The sequence below is a fragment of the Fulmarus glacialis genome, unplaced genomic scaffold (assembly GCF_000690835.1).
Source record: "Fulmarus glacialis isolate BGI_N327 unplaced genomic scaffold, ASM69083v1 scaffold1867, whole genome shotgun sequence".
Lineage (NCBI taxonomy): Eukaryota > Metazoa > Chordata > Aves > Procellariiformes > Procellariidae > Fulmarus > Fulmarus glacialis.
The window spans coordinates 4,000-21,122 of NW_009223628.1; the positions used below are offsets into that span (position 1 = coordinate 4,000).

Consider the following 17,123-nt stretch of genomic DNA (forward strand, 5'->3'; position numbering starts at 1 on the left):
GGTGGCAGAGACGTGTCTTCCTGCGGCAGGGAGCAGAGCTGGTCCGGGGGCGGTTTTATCAGTGGTCTCCTCTTTGCAGGTGTGTGGAAAAGAATACAACAAAGTCCGCTTTCCCCTTTTCCTGCCCATTTTCATTCCTGATCTTTCTTCAGACCTTCAGATTTCTTCATCAACCAGGATGATGAAAAAGAAGAAAGTTGCCACACACACAACTTTCTGTCATTGGCTCTGTTAGGATGTGCTGGCCAAAACCTTGTATTGTTCTGTCTGGCAAGATGTTCCCAGGCTTCAGAAATGATGCTGTTCCTCACCAGAGTCAGCCCCAGACCTTCCGATAATTATTGGTGAAAGAGGAGCCAGGCAGGGGTGAGAAGCCCTAGCTTTCTTCTGGGCTGCAGGCAGAAGCCTCGGGGTTAGGAACCTGGGTTGAGACCCTGAATTGGAGCAGCTCTCCAGCTGTGCTCTGTGGCAGAATTAGCTACAGATTAATTAATTCATTAATTATTAATTACAGTGTGTGTGCATGTTGAGGTGTCGCAGGAAGGATTGTTGTGAAGGGTGATTACAAAGTGCAGGACAAGAGCTACTCCTCAGTGCAGACGGGTGAAGTGCCAGCGGTGATGCATAAAGTGCTCCTGTTATGGAGTGGTTTTATGCTTAATGTTCTTTCATTTAAAGGGTCTCAAAAATTAAACACTTTCCATCACAAGGGTGTAGCAAAGCCCTTTCTACTTTGTCTCCCTCTGTGTTCTCTAAAAGATGCTTGGTGTGAGCACTGGGCTCGCTCGGGCAGCGGCGGCTGTGCTGAGAGCTTTGTGCATTGGAGGCGAGAAATGGTTTTAATTGTTTGCGAAGGGGAATTTCCCCGGAGCGGCCTGTGCGGCGCTGGCCTGCTGGCAGCGGGGGCTTCTCCGCGGTTACCCGGGCTCCGGGAGGCGGTTTTCCCATGGTGGCAGTGCCGGGTGCCGCCTGGCTTGCTGTTCAGCCGCGCTGCTCTCCCTGCTGCCTCGCTAAACCCTGTCGTATTTTCTCTTGCAGATTTTCCGACGAGCCGACAAGAACGGTGAGTGCTTTGTTCCTGCTGCTGCCTCCCCCTCCCTGCCCGGGTCTGAGTGAAGCAGTGCAGCCCATCCCTGCTGGGAGGTTTGGCTGAAAGAGTGAAGGAGGATAAGGGTATGCAGCTCTCTGGCTGCAAGAAAAATGCTTTTCTGCTTTGCCTGGAGGAAAACGCACTGGAGCAAAGGGTCTGGCCAGGGGCTGGGGAAGTGGGCTCCCCCAATTCACCGTCCGTGCACCACGCAGGACAGAGCCCCTTCCAAGCCCTTCTCCTCTCTGCATGCACACAATCTCTCCTCTGCACTGCTAGCAGTGAGAAGGGAAGGCAAAGCAAGCTGGGCAGCAGGCAGCCCAGGGGCTGTCAGGCTTCTGCTCTGTCCCTTACAGGATTGATTCAGTCTCTGCGCGCAGTCCAGAGTTTTACAGGTGCCCCCGGTTGGGTGGCCCTGTTCCTGGATGCCCGCTGGAGCCCCTGGCATTTGAGACTTAGGCTCTGCTACCCTGTTTTTAATCTGGCACCAAAATCATAGTTATTTCTCTGAGCCTTCCTATCCCCTCTTGGACTCTTCTCCTTCATGCTAGCTTGCAGGCTCCAGGAGCTGCTTTTGTTGCAGATCAAAATGCAGCCCAGGAGCTGAAGTCCTCCACAGAGAGGAAGGAAAAAGCTCTTGAGTCAATGGAGAGATTTTCTTTCCATAAAAACCTGATGCTGTCCTCACTGTGCTGTTTGTAGTGGACTCTTTACTTGGACAGTCAGCTTGGACAGTCATCTAAATACAGAGTGTCTGCATGCGTTTCTGAAAATGTTTCAGTGGGGTCTTTTGGAAGGGGCTGAAATTCCCGCAGCAGTGGCCCTGCTTGCCAGCGCTCCTGGGTTTTTGATGGGGACTGGTGGGACATGCTTTCACTGAGATATCTGCTCTAATTATTATGCACAACACGCCCAACTGTCCCACGCTCCCAGTAGAGAGGCTGCTGGGCGGAGGATTGCTGGGGCCTGCATGCTTCTTTCTGCAGAGATATAATTATTCTTCCCTTTTATTTAAATGCAGATGATGGGAAGCTGTCATTTGAGGAGTTCAAGAACTATTTCGCTGATGGGATCCTGAGCTCGGAGGAGCTGTGGGAGTTGTTCAGTGGAATTGACAGGTGTCATTCAGAGTAAGTATTGTGGTGGCACAGAGGAGAGGAGATGAAGGGGAATATAAAACTGCTTGACTGTAGATGGAGGACATTTGGAGGCGGGTGTGATAAATAGTCAGGGTGAGATAAACCTTGTAACACGCAGATGTTAAAATCCATTGAACACCAGCTACAAGCATTGGTGATGAGAGAAGCCAGACATTTTGAGAACAGTCATTATCAGATTTACTGTAGTTCTGTAAAAGCAAGCATACATTTAAAATTACATTATGTTAGTTTGAAAAATGTATTCCAGAAATATACAGCTCTACAGAGCAGGTTGTGTCTGCAGGAGGAGCACGTGTGAACGATGGTCCCTGCTGACACAGGGAACTGCTTTTCACTTATGTAAGAGCGGCTTTCCACCAGAAGTGGGCCTTATGAGTGTAACTGTGAATTTAGGCCAGCTACTTTTAAAAAAAGAAACCCCCTGGTCTCCTCTTTACTGGTGCTATCTAGAAGAGTCTGTTGGGCTCGGCTGGGTTTCTCATCCCAGTCTTTCGGATATCAGCATGGCCTTGCTGGGGTCCCTCTGCCCTGCCGGCCGCTGTGAACGAGCATGTTTTGGCACTGGGAGAAACTGGCCATTGGTAAAATGCGTGTCTGGGGGCTGCTTGTTCAAATGGAGGGATGCTGCTGGGGGAGAAAGTGGCTGCAGCTTCCTCCCGGTCTTGGGCGGCAGGCTTGTCTCTGGCTCCTGCCACTTCCCTGGCACCCCAGGAAGCATCTCCTGCACCTCTCTAATGCCCTTGGCCAGGGCAGTGTCTGAGCAGGTCCCCGCCAGGGAGAGGTAACTCGGAGCAGCCTTAGCTGCACACCTGGTCCCAGGGCTTTGCAGGGAGCCAGGGCAGTGGCACAGAGGGCCCGTGCCATGCTGAGATGCCAACAGCCGCCGAATGCCACTGAGCCACTGACAGCGGATACCCAGTGGTCCCTGGCTGCAAGTCCCCACATCATCCATGCAGGACTGGGGGAGTGGGGATGATTGACTCCTGCCGAGTGTCGGGGTGGTGGTTTTAGCTGATGCTCCCACTTTAGTGATGGGGCAGAGAAGTGGGCTGATGGGTGTGTGGGTGTGTGCAGCCCCTGGTGCCGCTTTCTTTTAAGCCTGGCTGTCTGTTGCTGCCTGTCCTGCCAGTTGGGCGTATTGGATGTGGGCAGCAGGAGGTGTCGCCTGAAAATACCTCTGTCTTTTTGGGCTGTGATCCCAGGGAGGTAGCAGTGAGCCGTTCCTTTGCTCTGCAAATGCTCCTTTCCTCTTGCTCCATTTTGGGGTGACCTTGGAGTCACCCCCCATACAATACTGCTGGAAAACACGGGTTGCAAGAGTTTTAACCATGCCCTTCACTGAACGGTGAAGATCTTAGGCTTTACGATGGCTTTCAGGTTGGGCTTCTTCCGTCTGTCCAGAGCAGATAAACAGGACTGACTGAAGGGGCCCCGTGCGAGTGGGCTGTCTCTGAGAGCCATGCACGGCCCTGGCTGCAGCAGTGCTCTCTATAACTCATTACCCGTAATGACGGTGCGGTAGCTATGACAACGTGGCAGTTGCAGCATTGAGCTGGTGACATCTGTTAGCAGGGCATGACCATTGGGTCTTTGATCTCTTTCTGCCATGAAGAGCAGAAGGGACCCTGCGTTCCAGCCTTGAGGCCGGTGCAGGTGTAGTTCTTGTTTCTGTCCCTTGCTGGGACATGGTCCATGCGCAGGGTCAGTGCATGGGACAGCTTCAGTGTGAGCAGGCGGGAGCGGGACGTGGGAGGTGGCAGCAGGGAACTGTGCGTGATTTCTTCAGCTTCATCCCCAGCTTGTGGAGGAGGAGGAGGTGGGACCTCCCAGAGAGGGAGTCTGGCGCTCAGCTTATTGTCTGGTAAGAGGCATCCTGCCCAACGTGGGGCTGCGCTGCGACTGCCTGATCCTGACCCAGAGCCGCTTGCCTGCTGGGATGAGGGACTTGGAGAGACAGGCCTGTCCCCAGGGAGGCATGACCCTATCTGTCCCCAGGGGCTGCCCAGGGACTGCTTGCCCACTGCACAGAGTCAGGTAACAGAAATCAAGCGGTGTTCAGCGCGCTGGGCCTCATAGAGGCCTCTGTGCCTCTGTGTGTAGAGCTGGACTTTCTGGCATTTGTTTTTGGGGTGTGCAGGGGGACTTGCTCCTTTGTACAACCTCTGGTGTCTGGTAAGGGCTGTGCTGGTGCCCTGCTGTCCCCTCGGCGGGGGGCTGGACAGCCCCTCTCTTCCAGGCTGCCTGCTTGCCTTGCACTTGCAGGAACTTAATATTTTTGAGAGCTGGCTGAAATTTGCTGCCAGATTCAAGAGTTATTACTTGAGGTGATACTCAAAGTATTACAAAGCTGGAAAGCAACTACAAGCTCTACAGACATCTGGTGTGCTTCTTTTGTGTAGCTTTTCTGATGATGGGAAAGTTTCACCCTTAATCCGGTGGGTGGATTTGGCCACAAGGGTGCTGTGTTCCTCAGGTCTAGGCTGAAACTTGTGTTTTTTTGACAGTGCCAGCCTGACCCAAGGAGAGAGAGTAACGGAGACCTTTCTACCCAGGCACACTCTGTGTCTGGGTAACAGAACACTGCCCAGACACGTCCTGACCCTCACTCATCACTGCGAACCTGCAGCTGCTCCGCTGGGTCCAGAGCTGACATCTGGGAAGATGAATGTTTCGGAGGTTTCATACATTACTTGCTCTCCTTCCAGAGAGCCCACAGCACCACGCTCTCCTCTTCTGCCCATCCTTCCCATCCGATCTTTGCTCCACTTCCCATCCACCCCACGCTTGGGTGGGACGCTGTGGTCTGTGCATCAGGCACCTCTGTTGCATTTGGTTCAGATTTTACGTTTCCCCATGAGGCTTTTTTTGTTCTGCCTTTCTGAAAATTGTTCCATTTTGGCTTTCAAATATCTCCTTGCTCTAATTCTTTGACATTTAAAAAATAATGTTGAAACTGAATTCAACTCTTTATTGCAGTTTGGTACAACAGCTAGGTCCACTGTTGCTTTTAGCTTGTCAGAAAGTTCCACGCCAGCTCTGGCACTGGCACAGAACAGAAAGATTCATCTTCTGGAAAAGTGCGTTTTCATCCACTGAAACGTCTGGGTCAGAAGAGACAAATGTCTTGAAGGGATGAAAAAGCTACATTGCTGCAGAAGCGTCTTGGGAGACGCATAGTGCGGTTTGGTTTCTGAGCAACCGTGTGCCCGTCTGCAGCCCAGCAAGGCGGGATGGCAGCAGATCCCAGGGTCTCACGGGGACAACTTAGCAGAGAGTCGGTTAAAAAGGGCTTTGGACTGAACGTTGTAGTTCATAGGTTGCATAGGTTGCATGCCTACTGCTCTTTGCAGGGGACTGTGAAACCTGCCCAGGGAAGTGTCGTGTGGACCTCGCGTGTCTTTCTGTCCTGCATCTGCTGGGAAAATTTAGAAAAATAAGGTCTGGCAAATCCTTTGTGTGAGAGCGGTCAGATGGTGGTGGCAGGAATTTGGTACAGACTGCCCAGAGCCTATGTCTCTGATGTTGAGCCACAAGTAAAAGAGGTGAGAGTGCTGACCTGGTGGTTTTTAAAAACTCTCAGTGAAAATAACCTCAAGCCTCTGGTTCTGTGGAAGAAGGGACTTGTGTGAACTTTCCTCCCCTCTCTTTAGTCAGAGACCCAGAACTGCAGCGTCTGCCAGTCTTTGAATGATGGAGAGTGGCTGAAACACTCTGGATCACACTGAAAAGGTTTGGAAACCAGATCTGTGATGGCAGCAGAGGTTCCCAACATGATAAATGATAAAAATAAAAAAATTCCCATCTGCTTTGCTGAAGCTGATTGCTGTTTTCTTGCATAAATTCCAGGCGCATTCTGACAAAATCCCAATAGCGTAATGATGACAAGATCCTTCATCATCAGTTCAAGCTTAATTACAGTTAATTAGTGATTTGAGCACAGTCAAAATACAGCTATTTGGAAATGTGGAGAGTCTCAGGATGAGTACTTTGGAGGCAGAGGATGGCTCTTCTCTTGGAGTGGGAGAGGGGATGGCAGAGAGAGGAGCGGAGCAAAGCCTGCTGCCCCGTTGCAGCCCTGCAAAATGGGTCAGGATTTGACGTGAAGGTTCTTTACATGAGCTCCTCCTGGTTTCTGGTATGAAGTAGCTTCTGGTAGCATGAAAATGGCACCATCGGTCCTGCAATTTGCTTGCTGCGCTCCGTCCTGCCCCTAAGTGTGCCCTAGGGGCTGCTGCAGGATGCGGAACATGGGAAGAGGTGGCCATGCAGGGTTGCTGACGGACCAGGCTGCATTGGGAAGGGAGCAGATCTTCCACTGGACAACTCCCAGAGGGCTGATTTTTGCCACAAGATCTTGGTGATTGGTTCAGTGTTTAACTGTTCAGTGTTTTAGTGAATGATTAGTTAACGTTTGTTTTTAAGCAGCAAACAGAGAAGATAGAAAGAGCTATTAATAATCTCTTGGCCTCTCCTTAGAAGCCAGAGGGTTGGTGTTGATAGTAGCTCTTTGTCACACAGATGCCTGCTTGCTGGAGCCGAGGTGGGGAACTGGATAGTGGGTTGAGCTGGTGGCCTCTTCTTCTTCTTGGTGAAACCAGTCCCAGCCCCAGGTTCTCACTGGGGACGGATGCAAATGCCTGGATAACGTGTGCATTAGGTGTTTCACTGTGTATTTTGTTATCTCATGTCCATATCCATTTGTGGCTTTCACCCATCTCTTGGATGGGAACCAGTGGCTGCAGTTACTGCTCTGGGGCACGGGTTTAACAAGCAGTGCTGCGGGTGCTGTGGTGCCAAGTCTCTTGTGGCAGTGCAGCAGGAGCGGCTCTGCAAGGCTCCAGGCAGCTTTCAGAAATACGTGGAAAAATTAAGAAGGAGCAAGACATTTTTCCAATTTAAATTTGTGCTTCAAACCCCAGTCACTCTATCTAGCAGAGCTGTGGTTGGATGCTTGGAGCTGCTCAGAGATGGGATCAGCAAAGTTTGATGGAGTGGAGTCAGCAGAAGAAGGGGCTGTGGTTTTGCTGATTATCTGTATTGCGTCTCAAGGGAAACACTTTTTATCCACTTTAAAAACTGTCTGCAGTGCCAGGACAGTGCGCCAGAGCCCTGCCTTAATCAGCTCCTGCGGTAGGTGTTTAAAATAGATGAGCCAAATCACATCCTAAAACTGCCCGTCTCCATTGCCTAAGAAGGCGCCTGATGCAATTAGCTAAACAGGAGGGTCTGCAGTCCCACTGCTGCGGGTCTGCAATGATGTCTCACAGCAAAATATTTTGATGACTAGAAGCACTGCCTATTATTAAAGTACTCTAAGTGGAAACCCAGCAGAAAGAGAGATGCAGCCTTTAGTGTTTCGGGGGGAAAAGCTGTGGGAAGATTTTGCTGAAATTATTACACTTGTACTTGGCCTGGCATTTTTGGACACTTCCCACACTCTCCGCTAATTTTACCTCGGTGCATTTTTGTCCCTTTGCCTTGTGGACAGTGTCAGCAGGGGGGCAGGGCGATGCGGCCGTGGTTTGACTGCCCCGGGCAGCGGCACTGCAGCCATCCTTGCGCTTGGAGCCCAGCAAACTCCAGGTATCACTGGTTCCTCCACATGTGACAGCACTTAAACACTTAAAAAACTCTCTTTTGTGCTCTCTTCCACTTTCCCAATCAGGATTAAAAATGGTTGTAATCATTTAGGGGATTTTGAGACAGCAGAATTTCTTGAGCAGAGGCTGATTTGAATAAACGATATCCTGGGGCATTTCCCTGCAGGTGATGCCGGGCAGAGCAAGCAGTTCTGCAAGCAGTTCCACCTGAGTGGATCTGACAGCTTACGCGAAGCCACGGTTCTGCTTGACATCCCATCCCGAAAACGTGGCTATTTCTGGACATTTCCTCCTCCCCTTCCACCCCAGCAGCGCCTTTATCAGCGACAGGAGGGACCTGTCCAAGCCCTGCAGGGATGCCAGCATTGATTCTCCGGTGCAGTGCTCTCTGTTACTGAAAAAGGGGTGGGGGGCTGGCCCCCGCCTCCAGGTTTTTGGACCCAGATCCCTGCTTTAATGGCCTTCACAGCAAGAACAACTCCTCTTGCGGGCCATGAAGCCATCCAGTCCCCTGCCCTGAAGCCAGCCCCACATCACCCAGGCTCTGAAGACAGGGAAGAGGAGGAGCAGCCAGGGGCACCCATGGAGCAGATGGGAGAGGAGGGTGCCTCATGCCTCATGGGGCAGCCATGAGGGAGGACCTGGGCTGAGGTCAAGGGAGACGAGGAGGGAGCCCTGGCTGAATGCTTCGCACCTTTGGAGGAAGGGGTTGTGTTGAAGAAGCAGCTTCTGGGGCTCGTCAGCTCCAGGGCTCAGAAATGGGGCTGCCAGCCCAGGGGTGTGCGGTGCTGCCTGTCTCCCCTTACCTCCCTCGCAGCCTCATTCTGCTCTCACAGACACTTTCCCAGCGCACTCCAGCTCCAGGAGATGGTGGTGGGAGCAGCTTTGCTTGCTCTTTCAGCCCCTGAAGCAGAGGTGATGCTCTGCAGCCCTGCCTGGGTGCTGCAGGTGCTGGGCATGGCTTCTGAGCTGCTGGCTCTAAACTTGTGCAGCTTTTTATTTTTCTAATACAGCTTTTGAAAATACATGGGAGGAGCAGTAAATCCACTGGGGACTCAAGACAAGCCCTCAAGACCCTGCTCACCACAACTGTTTCTCCCGAACCAGCCTCACATCATCTAACAAGAGCTTATTTTTCTGTTTCTTGTAGCAACGTGGACACGGAGAAATTGTGTGGTAAGTAAGCTCATATTCCTGCCTCAGAGGGCTTCCTCTCTCGAGGGTCTGTGGTGGGGCTTTGTATATGTCTGACCTGGGCAGGGCTGGGCGGTCAAGTGGCATTGACAATCCCTGTGCCTGAATCCCAGCACAGAGGTCATCTGTGGTTTTCCTAAGGGGATGGGAGATTTTGTCCCTGGGGATTTGAAAGGATTCATTTCAGTCCAGGTGGGAGCGTGACTCTGGAGAGGGATGCGAATGCCCCCCTGCAGCGCTGGGCTGTATGCGGGAAGCAGTAAGTGCAGGGGAGGCAGGGATGGAGGTGCTCGGGAAGCTCACCGTGGTCTTCTCTCCTGCTTCAGATTATTTCTCGGCCTATCTCGGAGAATACAGGAATGTGCTTTCCGCCCTGGAAGCCCTCAACTCTGCAGTCCTGGCAGCCATGGACAAAACCAAGCTGGTAAGGGTGGGACCGCGGGAGGGCAGTGGGGCAGGTGGGTGCATAACAGAAGCCGTGGTGACCTTAGCTGCTTAGCATTAAACTTAGGTGTCAGAGGCAGCAAACGTGGTACCTCCCAGATCAATGGGGTTGCCTGTGTGTGCTTCGGTTGTCTCCTTGTGCAGTGAGTGCTGCAGCAGCACAGCCTGCAGCATGCCTGGAGGAGGGGGAGCCGTGCTGGAGGAGAAGGGTAGGGCTAATGCTTTTGTGCTCTGGAGATGTCTTTGGGTTCTCCTTCCTCGTAGGGCTCTGGCAGCGGTTGTTTCAACAGCTCCTTGCGGACCACTTGCAGGGTCTTGCCTGGGGACACTGTTTCTGGGAGCATCACTGATAACCTATGTGTGGCACCTCTGAGCCAAAGCAAGGTCTTTTCTACAAAGCAGTGTGGCGCAAAATGGGGACTCTGGGGTCGAGCCTGCTCTGAACTGACCCCAGCAGCTTGTGCTTAGCACAGCCTGTGCTCACAGCGACAAAAATTGGCGGCCGCTGAGGGGGCAGGAGCTGCTGTGGCGGGAAGGCTGCTTTGGGAAACGGCAAGGCACTTGGGAGAAGGTAGGAAAGGGTGAAATTCATTGACTCCCAGCCTTGTGCCAAGTTCATCCCTGCGGTGAATTCTCTCCCTCTCCCTGCAGCTTGTACCGATGGGAGGCAGATTGGAGGCTGCTAATTAGGGCAAGCAGCCTCCTGCTTTGTGAGCTCGCCTGCTTCTGCATCAGAGGGCAGAGGTCTGCAGTGCGCAGCATCACGGGCTAAATACAGCTGCAAAAAAGCAGTGGCAAATACTGGAAGGGACCCTCCTTGGGGACCTCTGCGTCCAAAATGTATTAAATGGTTTAGCCGTGTGCTTGGGGCTGATGCTGTTTTACAGCCATGGGAAGGACCAGCCCTTTCTTTCCGTTCAATGTGGTGGTTCGATGCTTGGTAAGAAGCAGATGAAGGGCATCATCCATGTGCACACCGTCCACTGACCTATTGATTGAGCAGAGAAACGAAGGGGGACCGGTCCAGCTGTCAGCTCTGCAGAGTCATTGGAAGTGGTGTTTGTGCCTCTCTAGTGATCTTCCCCTCTCTTTGAGTTTCCCTCTGGCCAGATCCAGCCTCAGCAGTGTCTCCCTGTACGTTGGGAAATTTCATGCCAGGAGAGGGAATCCCTTGAAAATGCATTTTCTCTTTGGTTCAGCTGCCCAGCCCCCTTCACAGTTATTGAATGCAAGTCCAGAGGGAGAGAATGAATCCTCTTCAGAGAGCTAGGCTTTATTTCAGTTCTTTTCTGTTTTGTTTTTTTTGGTAATGAATTTATATATTCGTGTATTTCTCCGAAGGACATTTACTGTCGCTTCACAGTATTGGTATGATGTATTCATTCACTTAATAGTTTCTGGTGCCACAGGTGTTCCCTGGAAAAAAGAAGCAGGTTTTCCCTGTCGAAACAGATCTTTGTGGACTTGCTTTTCCACTCGTGTTTGGATCTGCCCGGAGCCAGGGGGCCAGGGCAGCCCAATGTTCACAGCACTGCTCTCACCTGGGTGAGGTCTGTGCTGATCCGGGTGCCCTGATCCCAGCCCTGAGCTCCTGGGTGCCCCGATGCAGATACTGACCCTCCCAGGAAGCATCTCCCTGCGCTTCCCTGGTCTGCTGGGCTCTGCACTGGGGAGAAGGCAGGAGAGGGTAATGCTCCAACCGTGTGGTTAGGGTTCTTGCAGAGCTGTGGGAAATCTGCCGCTGTCAGAGGCTGGCAGAGATGATAAATGCTGCATTCTTACCTCCTCTGACCTGAATATATTCCCATGTTTGTGTTTCCAGAATGGGAATCGATCTTGGGTTATTACGGATTAGTGGGTTTATTAGGTTGGATTTTAGTTAAAGCTCACACCTCTCTGAGCCAGGGGAGGGAGCAGAGAACAGAGATTTTCCATATTACACGTCTGTCCCTCAACTCTGTGGATTCAAACACCTCTAATGCCACCATGGCTGAGGATGGAGAGCCCCAGTTTGGCAGAGAAACCATCCTCTTGGAAGAGCTGAATGAAACTTCATTCTGTGGAGCTGCTTTTGCTGGAGATGCAGCTGTGCTGTCTGCTGAGCAAACTGGAAGAGACCTGCCCGCTCCAACAGCCCTCACCATAAAGCTGTGCTTCCAGAACAGGGCTGTGGAGTCAACAGATGTTGGAGGATCTTCAGTCCCTGCCTGTTTTTCCCCAGGCTGTATTTAAGAGAGCTTCACGTGACTCCTGAGGAGGCAGCGATACCCAGACCAGCTAGAAGAAGAAGGGGATCTCTGACTTGAGCTGGCTCTCACCGGTTGAACCACAGCATCTCTGGTTAGGGCATGGTCCATCTCAGGTAGTTCCTTACTTCTGCTGCCACAGAACTACTCACCCCAGCATCCCCCAGGTACTTACCCCACAGCTGTAAAAAGGCTTATGAAAATATGAGTCCACTTTACAAGGAGGAAAACAGAGAGCATGGGCTGCTTCATTAGCACAACAAAAGCAGAGCCTGGGCGATGCGCTAGGCTTGCTCAGACTATGTCAGGGCGATGAGCTACAGGGAGGAGAGAGAGGGAAATAAAGAAACCAAAGCTCGGCAGGAATATGCTGTGGCTGTGTGTTTGGGAGCTGTGGTTTGAAGCAGTGCCACCGAAAGCCTTTTTGGTATTGAGGATTCCCACCTCCGTGCATGCCATCGTGGTTGCTGCGGGCCAGGGTAACTGGACTGGATCAATGGCATGTGTCAGCGGCTGCCTCCTCACCGGCAGGCTTCTCGATCTGCTGTCTGCTGTGCACGTTGTCAACTGCAGGATAAAGCGCTGTGATAAACAAGCTGGGTTCGTCCTTCTTGCTGTGTAAGTGACTGCAATTACTGAAGGAAATAGTGAATGTGTGGGCGGCAAACCTGCTCGTGGTCAACCATCCAGGTTGGCAGGAGGAAACCAAATCATTAGGGGTTCCTATGCTCCCTCCCTGGGTTGGTAGAAACATGGTAAAGAAAAGATGCCTTTTCAAGGAAAGAGGGGTTTTCTCCAAATTCCGCCATTCCCACTTGTATTTGTAAAATATAACTGCTGATAGCTATGCTTCAGTATACTAAATACAGCTTACCCCATGGCTAAGCTTTGCATTTGCAGTATAATAGTGTCAGAGTAAGAAGTGAACTGTGGAAATACCTTGGGAAACGGTCTGATATTTCTCACAGGGGACCTGTATGCTAAAATCTTTCCATTCTCCATTTTGTAAACACTGCAAACTAATCCATAAATACCTCTCCAAGTCAGGCACTCTTGTTTCTCCTTTGGCGGGAATTATGCGATCACCTACTCCACTCAGTCCGGAGCTTAACTATCATCATAAGAAACTAATAAAACCTCTCAAAAGCAGAATTACAACAGTTCTTGGCAACTTTGGGATTTTCATCTGGGTCAATGGAGCTGAAATACCAGTCCACAACCCAAAAAGCCTTGTCTCGTGCTTGCTGAGTTATTTCCTCTGTGACTCCTTTCCATGAGTCTTTGCTATGAGCAGAAAATGCTGCGCTCAGTGAGACAGAGCACATTTTTATTGAGCCTCTATTTACAGAGGGGTTTGAACTGCGTGGTGCAACACCTGATGAGAGGGCTTTGCTTGTTTGCCCACAAGTGAGGAGAACGAAGAGGGCCGAGCAGCTGAACTGAAGAGAAGGTGCATTTTCAATTGATTCTCTCCCCTGGCATGAAATTTTCTAAATCGATGCAGAAGGGTGAAACAACATTTGGGGCTCTCTTGGGAGATGGTTATTTCCATCCTTCTTTCTGGCGCGTTCCCCTGGGTGTGCTGTTTTTGATGAGGTGAGAGACGGGAGGCAGCTGGCTCGTCGTGTGCAATGCTCACCTGAAATACTGACATGTCTGTGTGGGATCCTGCTTTGCCCTTGCAAGGTGGGCTGGGGTGTGCTGGGACCAGGAGGACGGGGAGCCCTCTGCACGGTGAGCTTCAGGCTGAGTCCTCTCTGAGCACGTCATGCCCCGGGCTGGTAGTTGGGTTTTGGGGGGTGGCACCCCAGGCTGGTGCCTGTGCCTGCGTGTTTGGGTGTAAGGACTGCACTGGGGCAAGCTGCGGGACTCAGGGCAGGCTGAATGTGCCCCCCACAGCCGTGACACGATGTCAGTGGGAGCAGCTGCCTGCTCCTGCGATAAAACTTCATCCACCGACATCATCCACAGAGGACATCAGGATTAGGCCATCCTCAGGATGAAAGTTGAGAGGATGGGGAGTGCTGGGAGGCTGGCTTGACGCCGGGGCTTCTCCCAGCACCTCGCCCTTTGAAGGGGAGCGATGCGGTCGGGGAGGAAGCATCTGGGCCCCATGCAAGGGGAAGCGTCCATCTGCCAAGACTGTGGGGACCACAGCCAGCCCCGGTGGGGGACTGGGCAGGATGCATCGGAGATGGGAGCACACCTCATTAAGCAGGTCCACAGGGCTGCGGAGGCCGCTTGCTGTGGGAAGTGGTCTCTGCAGAAGGAGGGGTGACAGCATTTGGATTTGGACCAACTCCTGAAATGAAACAGACTGTGCCTGGCCATGCAGTGCATGAATAACGTATTCTTTCTGCTGTGCCCCCGTGGGGACTCAGTCAATTAGGATTCTTCACCTTTCTTTCTCAGGCTTGTCCTGGGGAGGTTTGAGTGTCGGTTGTTCCCCTGTACGCAGGGGATGCATGTCTGGGCTGGCGGGAGCTGAGCAAGCACAGAGGAGTGGCGCTGGCAGGGATTTTGGTGCCTTGGGAGTGAGGAGGTGAAGGAGTGGGCAGGGGGAGCGGCAGGGTCCCTGCCTGGAGTCCCCGGCCCCATGCTCTCGATCTTCTAGGGCCGAGGAAAAGGAAAGCTTGTGGGAGCAGGTGGGATGCTTGGCTGGGGAAAGCCTGGAGATGCAGAGGTGGAGCTCAGCTTCCCACGGCCACATCGGATCGGCTTTGCTGCTATCCTCTTCCTCTGGCAGAAAAATGAGATTCGTTTTCAAGCACAGATGAAAACAAGCACAGATGAAACCCCACTGGCAGCGCAGCCGCTGGGCAGAGGACTCTGCTCGCCCAGGTGGTGGGAGGGTGTGGGGAGTGGCTGTGGCCTTCCTTCCCCCGCTCCAGCACGAGCCCGGGGCAGTGCTCGGTAGGTGAGCATCCTCTCCACTTACCTTCCCCTCCCGGCCAGCTGCAGCTGTGCCAGCAGCCCCAGGCAGACGCAGCTCCGGGACTGAGCTGGTGGCTCAGCTGTGGCGCAGAGGAACCAGAAAACCATGTGGGGCTCAAGACCCTCCCTGCGGCCCCCCCTCCCCAACAGGTTTTTGACACCAGCATCGGAATGATTACATCCACGTGCTTTTGTGCAGAGCTTCTGGAATTCAAGATCCTCAGTTCTCCTGTGTGTTGGAGAGAAACACAGTAGGAATTGGAAATATTTGACCTGAGTAATACGGTAGCATTGCTGGACTTTATTTTGGACATGAAAGAGGGAGTTCATGGTGCTTGGGGGGGTGAAGGCAGCCTGGCTCCTGGTCTGTGCTGCAGCCTTGGGGGCGATGAAGACACGACACGGAAGGCAGAGGTGACTCTGGTCCAGTCTGTCTCCTCGTCTTGTCAAGGAAAGGGGTTGACCTCTCCTGGTGGATGCTCCTGTGGAGCAACCAGCCCTCCTGCATCAGGTGGAGACTCCTTCCTTGACCTCCTACAGCCAGTCCTGTCTCTCTTAATGCTCACAGTGATGTCCCATGGTTTCTGTGTCCCTTGAGGAGCTGAGCATGGGGGCTGGCCATGGGGAAAGGAGTCTGCTATGACAGCTGGGCAGTGCTTCCCAGCTGCTTCCTCCATGCAACTTCTGATCCTTTTCTAATCGTCTGCTAAGCTGAGTCAGTTCGCTAAAGCAGCACCAAAGCCGGGTGAGTGCTTTTCTGCCTGTTCAGTGAGCTGAATCGGCTCCCTGAAGCACCAAATGACCTTTATACCAAAATTACAAAGAGTGAATTCAGTTCCCTGGTTTTCACTGGCTCATCCTCTGTACCCAGTGCTGAGCCGCTTCAGTGGCAAGATCAGAAATCCACCTACCACCCAAAGTTGCTGCAGTGCAGGCACCGTGTGGACCTTCTCCTCCTCAGCTCGTTCCTCCCACCCCTGTGGCTCCCCACGGACCTCAGGGGTTCTGCTGCACTGACTGCTAGAAGGAGCTTTCTTGCCTGCTGGAGCAGCCCCTTTCCCCGTGCCAGCAGCTGCAGGCAGTGCATTCAAGACAGCTTTGCAGCAGTGCTCTAGATGTGCACGGCCTCCAGCTTGGAGTGTTGGGGCTCGGCTGTCGCCTGGCTGTACCCAGACAGTCGGCGGGTCCTGAATTAACAGCACAAGCCGCGGTTGTGTTGCCAGCCTGATCGGACACGTGCTTATTAGAGTTGTGGTGGATAGGCACAGAAATAACCTAGAGTGTAAATGAGTAGTAGTTTACTTCTTTGGGAGCGTTTGAATTGACTTCGCGCTCCTGCAGCAGCAGAGGAGCTGGCCCTCGGTCACCACAGCCGCCATAGCTCTGCCCGGAGCAAGGCAGTGTTTCGGAGACCATCTTCCTGCAGCAGGAGCTATGCCCTGCTGGTGGGATGCTTTGAGTGCATGGTCGTCGTCTGCCTACTGGAATATCTTGTGCATGTACTCGGCACCATGCTCCTGGTACTCGCCCTTTGCCATCCACGCGCGCTGGAAGGACGTGAGCGACGCTGCCATCGAGCCCCCTCCACCCAGGAGGGGTGCTGTGCCCCTCTCCGGGCTCGCCAGGACCTGAATCTGGCAGCCAGTGCCGTGGAACAGGGCATTCAACTCTAAGCACATCCTCTTGGGAAAGCCAGGAAACATCAAGGAGCCCCCTGACAGCACGATGTTACCCACTGTGTCCCTCCTGGCATGGTCGGGTACCTTCTGGAGGCTCTGCAAGGCCAAGTGGTGGAGCCCTGGGGAGCTTTGGTGGAGTAGCTTTGCTGGGCAGCAGAACCGTTCCTTGTCCAGGGTTATCCAGTGCCCATCGGGGGCCTGAAATCTGGCTGGATAATGGTAACCTTGATCGTGGAGGTCTCCTTCATGGTCCATGGAGACATAGCAGGCCCTTGGGTCATCTAACAGTGCAAGGACAAAACTCCAGGTGGTTTTAAGGAAGCAAGTGAAAACTGGACAGGGAAGTAGAGTGGTTGGACCAATCTGCAGGGGATAGTGCTGCCAGCAGAACCCATATCACGTGGAAAGGAGCTGTGTTCCAGGCTGTGGCTGTTCATTGCACCCAGATTTTTGCCCAAGAGGATCTGTGGTCACAGCTGGCAAAGGAAAGAAGGAGTTTGGGGTGCCTATGTGTGTCCAGGCACTTCCCCGGCTCTCTGTGCTTCTCAGACCTGCTCCTGGGGCATGGTGTGCATCCTGAACCACTATTTGGGTGCCCTCTGGGCCAGCTTGCCTTCTTGCCAGGACGCACAGTGACCACTTCATTCTCCACAATGCTTCTTGTGTGCCCCCCTGGACCTACCTCTACATGCCCCCAGCACTAATGCCCACGTTGCACGTCAGACCAGGGAGGAGAGTGGTGGGGAAAGGGCACACAGCCCTGTGTTCCTGTTGGATGC

General features: G+C 52.8%; 1 protein-coding gene across 1 annotated transcript in view; it reads left to right on the top strand.

Moving 5' to 3' along the window:
* Window positions 1-1,038: 1,038 nt before the first annotated feature.
* LOC104079712 (N-terminal EF-hand calcium-binding protein 3-like) overlaps window positions 1,039-17,123 on the top strand; it is a gene marked incomplete at its 5' end in the record, with an annotated part of 22,179 nt that continues 6,094 nt past the window's right edge. The window contains 4 exons of the mRNA XM_009581841.1: window positions 1,039-1,063; window positions 2,109-2,217; window positions 8,998-9,023; window positions 9,368-9,465. Coding sequence (XP_009580136.1) covers window positions 1,039-1,063; window positions 2,109-2,217; window positions 8,998-9,023; window positions 9,368-9,465 — 258 coding nt within the window. The remainder of the gene's footprint in view (window positions 1,064-2,108; window positions 2,218-8,997; window positions 9,024-9,367; window positions 9,466-17,123) is intronic.